Source organism: Leuresthes tenuis, unplaced genomic scaffold, assembly GCF_036924035.1.
Source record: "Leuresthes tenuis unplaced genomic scaffold, fLeuTen1.0.hap1 SCAF_7, whole genome shotgun sequence".
In the NCBI taxonomy this organism is placed as follows: Eukaryota; Metazoa; Chordata; class Actinopteri; order Atheriniformes; family Atherinopsidae; genus Leuresthes; species Leuresthes tenuis.
The window spans coordinates 17,098,977-17,109,069 of NW_027325361.1; the positions used below are offsets into that span (position 1 = coordinate 17,098,977).

Consider the following 10,093-nt stretch of genomic DNA (forward strand, 5'->3'; position numbering starts at 1 on the left):
CAGTGGAGCTAAAGAGGCCATCCAGTCCTCAGTTTGGAGGTCTTTGGGTGAAACCAGGCATGTGGAAGATCAGGGGTCACAGCAACAGATGCTGTTCCTCTCTGTCAACCACCACCAGATTCCTGCAACACCAAGAGCAACGCTTTACTCTCCATTAACATGGGGCATCTAAGAGTTTGAGGTGATTCAGTTAAGACTTACCAATACTGTGGCTGGTGTATCAGGGCTGTGGGAAAGACTATGGGCAGCTGAGAACCTATCACTTAATTCTGATGAAAAACCTTAGCTTATAGAGTTGGAGTGGATGGATTACTGAGGCAGTGGAGGACCACTTTGTCATGGAAACCCTTGGTTTTGATGCCCCTGACTTTTTGTTGCTTGGCCTTCATAATCCTGAGCTTTCACTATATTCCCTGCTACAGCCTGAAATACCAGTCTCGGGGTTTGCAATGTTTTTGTCTGTTTCAATCATGGGGTCAGCAGACATTGCTGCAGCCCTGGGCTTTATAACACGGTCAGTGGATTTTTCAGCAGAGCTGTCACTTTGGGTTGGGGATTGTGGGTTGACATGTCTAACATGTCAGCCAACCACTAGAGGGGTCCCTGCTGGTTTCACCCGCTCGGCCTGCCACAAGACAGGTGCAAGACAGATCCATTTGGCCGCTCTCCAGAAAGGCCTTGCCATTCTGCTCAGCTTTTCTGAACTGTTTCTTGTGTCCGTCTAGGTCTAATGTTTCTGTTAAAAAGTTTTTTTCTCAGATTTGTGTTTTGCATCTTAAGCACCTTTGCTGATCTTGCTTGTTTCTTGGTAATAAGAAAGTTTGTTTCAATATCCAGCTGCCTCTCGAGCTGATTTCAGGCCCTCCATACAACCCTAACCCCCCGTACGGTATATAAATACAATTTGGAGAATCCTGTACTTTCTGAGTAGTTTGCATTTTATTCTGCATATTACTGCAAATCAGTGGGAAATATCTGACTTCTAAGCTACTTTAAGTTAAAAACCAGCATAAAAATGTGGATGCATATTGGAATCTATTGGTTTTCAGCCTTTTTAGGTTTTAACTTTTTAGAAGAAAGTGTAGAGAAGCTATATTAGTCTGTGCAAACAAGTCAGCACAAGTGTCCTGATTTAATATCTCTTCAGGTCACCTTGACACAGTCAGCCAAGCGTACTGGCGTCACAACTGCAAGGACGTCTTATTCTGAGACGCTCTAAAACTTCTTTTATATCAGAAACAGCTGTGTGAGCATTTTAAATAGTTACTGTTTATATCAAACACACATTGTGTTTTAATAACAATAGAAATAAATGCGTTGCGTTGATGAACATGATAACTACGGTGAGAATTTATCATTCAAACTGTCACAAATCATCAACAAATGGCTCAAGTTGACCTCGAAGATGGCAACGTTGGTTTTATTAAAGAATTTGCGCGACACACTGACAGTTTGCATTTACAAATATGTACAAAGACTTACAGAGATGAACATTTTATAGAATAAAATCAGACAGAGGTAACTATAGCAGTGCATCTTACAGGAAATCGTTGTGTTTTATGACATTTCCATAAATCTGATCTACAATTAACTTGGTTTCGCTATCTTTTCCTCGGTTCTCAGTGCAAAAGTAAAACATTTCCTCTTTTTAAAAGTCACAATGATTACAGTACCGATCTCTAAACAGCTGAGGATTACACGTTGCTCAAAGAACTGGAAATGTAGTTATGAATAAATGAGCATTATGAGAAAAAGATTTACTATTACAAAGACTAAACACACTAAACAGCGACAACATTGACCTTAGCTTTGCTTTTTACCTGACATTGAGCATCACATGCTCAGACAAAATAGACAAATTAGGAGTATTTAGCACTTCTAGAAGTGTACAGTAACAGTACAAACTGCACAAAAGCACTCGAAACGACTGCTTTTGCTATTTGGGGTGAACCAATAAAAGTCACAAAGTTCATAAAAAAAAGCAATAGTAACACAGAAAAGCCAGAAAAGCGCAAAGTTAAGAAAAGGTCAGCCTGGCGACCGTTTACAGTAATGCAGACTGATACAGGTCTCACAGTCATATGCAGTGCTGAGAGCCACAGTGGTGAATGCTTGGTTAAGTTACGTATATAAATTAAAGTATATAGTATTAAAACACCTGAAGAAAGTCACCTAAACTTCATTCCCTCTCTTTCTTTAAGGTTGGGATTTTGTAGAACCTTGTTTTTCACCTTTAGAAATTAAATCTAAGGAGGTATTTTAGGGTATAGGATAAAAGTACCTCCAGAAACTAACATGGTAACACTAGTCATCAGGCATCGTAGCATATGAGACTGAGAGGACAATTGCACTGATACATTCTTATATTAAAACATAACAATGCCAAATGAACAACTTGTTTTAAAGCGCTGGTGACTTTGTTTTAGTCTAAAACAAGTGATGCAGACGTGATTTAGTGTTATCAGTCACTACCTGTCGGCACACCTCTTATCGCATGACCACATTTTCAGAATAAAACAAAGATAAGACAAAGACTTCATTGGTAGTGGTTCATTCAACATGGATAACACAAAACATCTGTTGTTGATATTCTTGATGTCTGTACTAATAAATCAGTTCTCCATTACTTCATGCAAAAGTGGCCAACACAAGCAGGACAGACTCCGGTATTATCAACAAACAGTCAAATGAAGTGTGTTTTATCAGGCATATCATTGATGAAAAAGATTCATTTTGAAACTGAGGTGCAAATATTGTCCAGATGGCGATCAGTCCTTTTGTTATAAAGGACCATTTTGAATTGAAAACACATCTTTGTTGATGTAGCTTGACCTAACTTTGATTACATCCATCTATTTGGACAAAAAATGTAGCACCAAAGATGACTGCATTTACACAACTATACATTTACATGTGTCATAAGAACAGCTTTTTACAAAATAATTGTACAGTATTCACATACATATTGTTTTAAATAACATACATACATCTGTAGATATATACAAGGTGGTAAAGGTTTTGTATAACAGAAATGTACAGGTGAACAAACAGCGTATAAGTTATCTGATAAGTGCTGAGTTGGACAAAAAAAAAAAAAAAGTTGTTCAACAGTGTCTTTTCTTCATGGTCAGTGGTTCTCCAGAGTAACTCTACAGACAAAGCCAAGTTCAGGGTTATTTATCAGCTTTAACTGGTGCTGGGGTGATAAACGAGCAAACGCAAAGACAAACTCACCTCTTTCGCTTTGGGTTGATCCTCCACGCATCCTTACATTTCACAAAGGTGACCTCTTGAGTTAAGTTGTGAGAATCTGGGTCTTTTACACAGAACACCATCCTGTAGAAGTAATACATGAAATACAGTTGATTCGAAGAACTGTTTCAACCATAAGCCTCATCAGAGGGTGGCAGGTTGAACTAGACTTTTATCTAAATGCTAATGGTGGTTTGCGAGTACACTAAGAATGATAATATTCCCCATACCAGTTGCTAACCAGTTAACAAGTTACTAAAATTAGTGGGAAATAATTTTGTAGGAATTTGAACATAAATCTGAGTGTGGAACAGATTCGTGGAACTGTGGGACATAATTTGATCACAAATGATCGTGAAGGGCACACGAATGTTTTCAAGGTTGCACTTCACGAAAAGCCAGAGAAAAACTAAACAATGATGAATAAACTCCACTGGAATTTAACTGGTAGTTGTTTGGACATTCCCGATTGGGCCGAAGAGATGGCCCAACTGGTGGATTGACACGTCTACAGCCATGCTGCTTTACTGAGTATTCTTATTTCTGCTGCTACAAATAAAAACAACGGGCCTTTTGTCTTATATATAGCTATTTTCCACCAATGTGAACACTAGGTTGGAACAGGTGCTTGTGTCAATTTGGATAAGATTCCCCTTGTAAAGCATAAAAGAAGCAAGCTTGTGCACATATAACAGCATTGGACCACTTTGACAATTCAAAAGTGATCCAAAACCTGTGGTCACAAAGATTTAATTATCCCTGAATGTCACATAATCCCATTCCCAGCCCCAGCTGTGAGCACTTCTCGGTTCAATGCTAGCAAAGTGTTGGTGTATCTGTGAAGCTACTTTTCCATACTGAGAGACAAGAACCTCTCTATTTTAATCTTTAACTCACTTTTGTTGCGTCTCGCCAGCTCTGATTCGGATTTTGTGAACCTCCATGTTAGTGCCATCTGAGTCTCCAGACCACCAAGAGGAAACCATCTTTAACAAGTTGGAGGCTGACCAGCTGTCTGTCTCCTTCCACTTAAACTTCAACATCAGCAGGTCACCGATGTCTTTTTCTGTCACCAGCAGGAATGAATGTGTCTTATTTGTCATAAGCCTCTCTTTTCTGCCAGAGAAAATACAAAGAAATGTTACTGCTTAACTCATAGCCAATGGGTGTTTTACTCAGCTCGGGCTTGTAAAGTGTGCACCATAAAACACGATGTAACAGTGGTATAACTACACACAGTTAATGGCCCACTTTGCAATGTGTGTCTAGTGATATCAGCCATTGTGCTGCAGTTACAAAAAAGCTCGTAACTTCCAAGATGCAAGTCACAGTGTTGTAAATCGCTTACAAAAAGGATTTAAACTGTCACACTCACAGTTTAAGCTCCAGGTTTTCAGCATCTCCTTTGGTTCCATACAGTGAGACTGTAAGTGATGGCTCCATCTCCGAAGTATTAATCTTACTGGAGAAATGGATCTTCAGCTGATAGTGGTAAACTAGAAGGATGGACACCATATGCATCATTTACTGAAGAAGCTGAAAACATGCACGTAGGTTATTGTAACAAACCTGCGTCAAATGAGATTTTGAGGCCACTGCGCTTTAATTTTTAATCACTTCCCCAAACATCTATCAGGTGTTGTTTTTTTTTGTGTTAGCCTTGTTTTTGCAATAACATTAACATTTTAAAACTCAAACTACACTCAGGTGAAAGCAGTTATGACTGTGAACAAAAGGTTCACTGACCTCTGAAAGGCATGGTGGCTCGCGTCTTGGTGTACATCTGAACGTTGCGTGCCCTGCGGACCTTGCTCATGCCGTAGCCCACCATGTTGCAGCGACTCTTGCGGCAGCTCAGACACATGCCGCGGTCGAACATGTCGTTGCTGCCGCACCTATAGGCCATGGCAGCCTCCCGCTCGTTCAGCAGGGAGTCAATGAACAGGTGGATCGACCGCTCGTGCTCGCACTTCACTGCATTGGTGATAGCTGAGGAGGAAAGAGGGAGGGGTGAATAAACACACGCCGCTCCAAGAACACCAAGGAATAAAATACAAATATGTCCGTTTTTTTGTGTGTGTGTGTCCCCACTCCTTGGCCACCTGTTAGCTAAAAGAGCAGAAATTTGTCTGACCTTTCCTCAGCCATGTTTAGGTCCTTGTGTTTATTTTGAGAGGTGTGACTTATGAAACTGTGAGACAGACAGCAACAATGTACACTGCTGTGGCATTTTAACGACAAGCAACAAGTAGCTGCATTGCTACTGACACTGCTAGACGTTGCACTCTGAGTGAGGAATAAAAGAAATGTGCATTGAAGCTTTCTGTAACAAATACACTGCTGTTGGAGGTAAGGTGGTCATTCCTTCCGACATGAAAAAAATCCCACTCTATGAATAGAGTAATAGAGAATAAAGAGGTCTTGTGACATTGTGCAAACACTTTACAACTATCATGAACTTTTTTGCTTTTACCAAATATCCCAAAGTTGGCAATCTTTTCCAGGGCCCCCCTGAGGTTGCAGCCTGGCTGGAAGCTCCCTCCATTGGGATAAATGTCCACATGGCCGACGGGCTGCTGGATCCCAATGCTGAGACCCAAGGAGCCACGTGTGAAGGTGTGGAGGACATCAACGAAGTGTGCATCATCTGGAGAGAGGCGCCTGTGTGCATGCTCACCCTCAAAGTCTGGACCTGCTGGATCAAGACCTTCAAGCAGAGAAAATGAGCATCAACAGTGTTAACTGCGGATTATCATACGTTACTTCCTTACTTTGTAAGAATCTTTAAGAGTCAACTTTAGTTTACCAGTTATTCTTCCGACTTTATTGGTAGCATGGCTGCCAGCAAATCCCGCCACATGAGCCCCGAGGCTGTAGCCAATGAGGTGGACGTTGTCGAGAGGCATGTTGGTGGTCTCCTTTTGAATGCAAGACAAATACAGTCAGTGTGGATTACTACTGTGTTCACCAGCTAGTTTAACTGACAAGTCCTTGAATTAGAGCCACAGAATAAAACACAGTCTTACTAACGGTTAATGAGGTATTTACATCAAATGTTTAAGTAAAAGTTTTTTCTTTGTCCTCTACAGTTACCAATCAAGAGACAGTAATGGCAACCATTAGCAAAAAAGTAGGCGGTTGACTGCCCTTTAAAAAAAGGAAGTGATGGGTGCAACATTTTGGAATGAACTAAACTTAATTTGGATCCCGCTCACCTCTATCCAGTCAATTAAGCGAGCGATCTCCTGTCCAACTGCTTTAGTGTTCTGAGCTGCAACCACATAGTGGTTCTGGGCCGAGTTGAGCCAGTCCACCACGATGACGTTGGCCGTTCGCTCTCTCTCATACAGCGCCGACACCAACTTAGGCATCCAGCTTTCAAACATACCACTCAGCTGTTGTGATGACAGTCAAAACATTGAACTTTCATACAAGATCTCTGATAATGACAGCAGAACACACAAAGAAACAGAGCACAGTGGGGCTTTACAAGGGGTCAGGTCTGCTTACCGTCCATCCATGGATTACGAGGAAGGTTTTGGACGTGCTGTTGAAGGAGCAGGTCGCCAGGGTTTCTGGATTACCAGGAATGATGTAGCACAGGTCATCGTCAGGATGAGAGGGTTTGCGGAGGGAGAATTTGGCAATAGTTGCGTTGCTGTCATCCTTGTGGTCCAACAAGTCTTTCAGAGGGTCGAGGAAGTTTCCTGAAAGGAAAATATTTATAAATTAAATTTGAGGTTCTTTTTTTCATCTTTAACATTTAAGACATGAAAAAAAAGATGCTCCCTTGAACTTGTGTACATCAAATGTTTAAATCTTATCAAATGTTCTGACTGGGATATCCGGGATGCCTCACAAGCTAACAGAGTGACAGGCTACAACCAAAGCTGGCTCCGGGATCCCTTCAATAAATGAGATCTAACTTTGATGAGGTCAGAGCTCAGGGGTCACAGGGGTTCACAAGGTCAAGACTGAGCTTTTCAGGGTCCACTGAGGCTTTTCCCAGCTTTGTCACTGTCATCTTATTGACTATATTCTGTCCAAGTTTCAGTGGTCCTTAAACAGTCAGCTGACCCAACTCAAGAGGGGGCTGCTGGTGTTTAGATGGGGTGGGATGGAGGAGGTAAGAGCCACACCGGCATTTAAAGGGTTTGCACAGGCCAAACTTTAAACATCAATTAACATATTTACACCCAGAAAAGTGTCTGCTGATAGTATTTAGCTGCACAACTTCACCTTTCAAATTTCTACTGCAGGCTTTCTAGTATTGAAAAACACTTTCTTAGTGGTGAGACGTTAGTGAGAGTTGAAGACGAGATCAGTCGTATAGGAGTGATCCAAATCCTGTCATGTAGACAGTTTACGATGATGGCAGACTTCATTCAAATCAATGCACGTGTTTCTACACACGTTTAATTCACGTTAAAGTTTTCTGATAAGACCCCTTAATCCTAAAGAGGCTTGCTGATGTGCCTGAGAATGAATGCGGTTGAAGTTAAACTGGAAACTCACCAAAAATAGAATCAGCGAGCTCCTCTTCCAAGGACGTCACATAATGCACAGCTGCGTTCAACACCACGAAGTGCACAAACCAAACCTGGCACGCTCTCATTTCTTTCAAAGCTTACTCCTTTAAAAGAAAATGTCTTTTCACAATCAAAGACACACCGCAGCCTGTCACTGTATTTATTGCCTCCTAATCCAGACAGTCCTGTTGAGCGCACAACGTTGATATCTGAACCACCTTGAACTGACTGCGTCTTAAATAGCGCTTGTGAGCTTCTGTCATGCCATTGGCTGCTGACCTCCGGGCGGGGAATGGAAATATGTGTGTAAAGTAAATCATTAGGCTGTTTCATGGGCAGAGTTAACAACTCTGGCTGCCAGAATAACTTCTCATTAAAGCAATATGAGGCCACCGTTAATGTTTTTAAATGTACTAAGCGTTTCAACCACTTAAAAAGCCAAACACGAGGAACTAATTAGGACTGTATCTCGTGAATGTTCCATCGCTGTCTTGTGGACTCTTCACTCCGTTGTGTGACCAGCACATAATTGAAGATTGATTTAACACTTTAATCACAAAGTTCGTACCGCAGGGTTAATTAGATATAAAGTAAAACACGAACCTTGCAGAAAATGGAGACACACGGGTGGTGCAACACCACAAGAAACTTGAGTTAAGAAATTTACATTCATTCAAAATGAGTGTGGGTATTATCAATAACCTGTTTGAAAAGATAAGTTTTGTATCTTTTTTTCCTTTAAACGTCATCAGGAGTGAGAGTGCTGCCGTCTTGCAGAAGAGGGATGAATAAATGTTACTGTATCGACAGAAGTACGCAATGCTGCAGTCACTTTGTGTGAGGCAGGCCGGAGGCCGTCATGTGTAGCAGATAATATAGAGTCCGTCACCCACAGCTGGCCTTCCACGACGTTAAAAGACACGGGGACCCATTGAGAACATTCGGGGGTCGTTTTCTCAGATTTTTGCAGGGCTAAGAGAATATGTACAATTGTGACATGCTTTTACATAGTTTTTTTAAGAGGAATTTGTAATAATCATGCATCCTCAGTTATCTTCAGAAGGTGATCCGAGGTTATCGTAGAATGAACACAAATATTCTTCTTCTCTGTCAAAAAGATGCCACCTACATTACGTGTTATGAGCGAACCTATCTGGAACAGTCCAACAGGCCTGACAAGTCAAAGCGCCCACACTTTGGGGGAATAAAAAGACAAATATAAGGTGCAGAAAGAGGCAAAAATTAATAGATGTGAAATGACCAGAAATAGCAGAAATTGTAAGCAAGTTATCACAAACATTTGCAAAAGTGAAGGTCGGTCTGCAAAAAAGCCCAAAGGGTGATGCTAAACAATCAAAATGACTCAAAAGAGGATATTTGGTGCACCACTTTTTTTACATTTGTCCTCTACAGTTACCAATCAAGAGATAGTAATGGCAACCATTAGCAAAAAAGTAGGCGGTTGACTACCCATTAAAAAAAGGAAGTGATGAGTGCAACATTTTGGAATGAACTAAACTTAATTTGGATCCCGCTTACCTCTATCCAGTCAATTACATTTTCCATGTAATTTTTACTACCATAAGATTAGTTGTGAAACGGTTATGGTTACGGTACGAGGCTGGGCAGCCATTATCATGTCATAAACATGCTATTTCATGAGAACAGAATGTAAACAAAGGACACAAAGAGGTGAAATAATAATCAAAAAGATATCACATGACAACAAAAAAAACCACCTTAAAGAGACACAAACTTACTGCAAGTGTTTTGAAAAGATCAAAATATCTCTGTGATGCACATAAAAGCCATAAATCATATCTGCATGATTTGTGGTAATTTGGTGTCTCCCTCAGACACAAGTGCAACTATTTCTAATGTTAGGTTCTAATGTGTCACAATCCATTAGCATGCTTCAGAAACAGTTAAGTGACATCACTTAAGGACGGTGTTCAGATTTTTAACAGCTTTCTTCAGACCCAAAACCTTCTCTGGACCCCTTTTCACAGATACCATCGTTGCTTCCAGCACCTCCAGCACATTTGTGTCCATTGGAGGATCCAAGTCCTTTCAGTTGAATGGTCCCTTTTTTTTAACTATGGTGGTCAGACTTTTATAAATGTGGTCTTTTGTGCTTTTTCCACGGTTTTTGCTACTTCGCTGAAAAATATCACAAAGTTGAAAGCAGGTTTTAAAGGCTTGAAATAGCTTTGCAATAAATATTACTTCATAGATATGTATATGTGAATAGTTATAAATGTGAAAGCTTCCTACTGGGATTAAGCACCAGAGTTTACAGCCAGCAGTGACAT

The 10,093-nt window shown here is 40.8% G+C and overlaps 1 protein-coding gene across 1 annotated transcript; it reads right to left on the bottom strand.

Annotated features, from left to right (window-relative positions):
* Positions 1-1,402: 1,402 nt before the first annotated feature.
* On the bottom strand, positions 1,403-8,408 carry LOC140311960 (lipoprotein lipase). The gene is made up of 10 exons (XM_072389580.1): positions 7,768-8,408; positions 6,763-6,959; positions 6,468-6,647; positions 6,059-6,170; positions 5,726-5,959; positions 4,999-5,241; positions 4,628-4,748; positions 4,150-4,368; positions 3,235-3,336; positions 1,403-3,149 (listed from the first exon to the last, which is right to left on the bottom strand). The coding sequence occupies exons 1-10, from the start codon at positions 7,865-7,867 to the stop codon at positions 3,128-3,130; spliced, it is 1,530 nt and encodes a 509-aa protein (XP_072245681.1). The 5' UTR covers positions 7,868-8,408; the 3' UTR covers positions 1,403-3,127.
* Positions 8,409-10,093: the final 1,685 nt, after the last annotated feature.

Coding starts and splice junctions, on each gene's coding strand:
- LOC140311960 (XM_072389580.1), bottom strand. CDS start 7,867: ATGAGAGCGTGCCAGGTTTGGTTTGTGCACTTCGTGGTGTTGAACGCA. Junction 6,171..6,467: donor GCTTAATTGACTGGATAGAG/GTGAGCGGGATC, acceptor TGCATTCAAAAG/GAGACCACCAACATGCCTCT. Junction 5,242..5,725: donor TGCCAACTTTGGGATATTTG/GTAAAAGCAAAA, acceptor TTTCCTCCTCAG/CTATCACCAATGCAGTGAAG.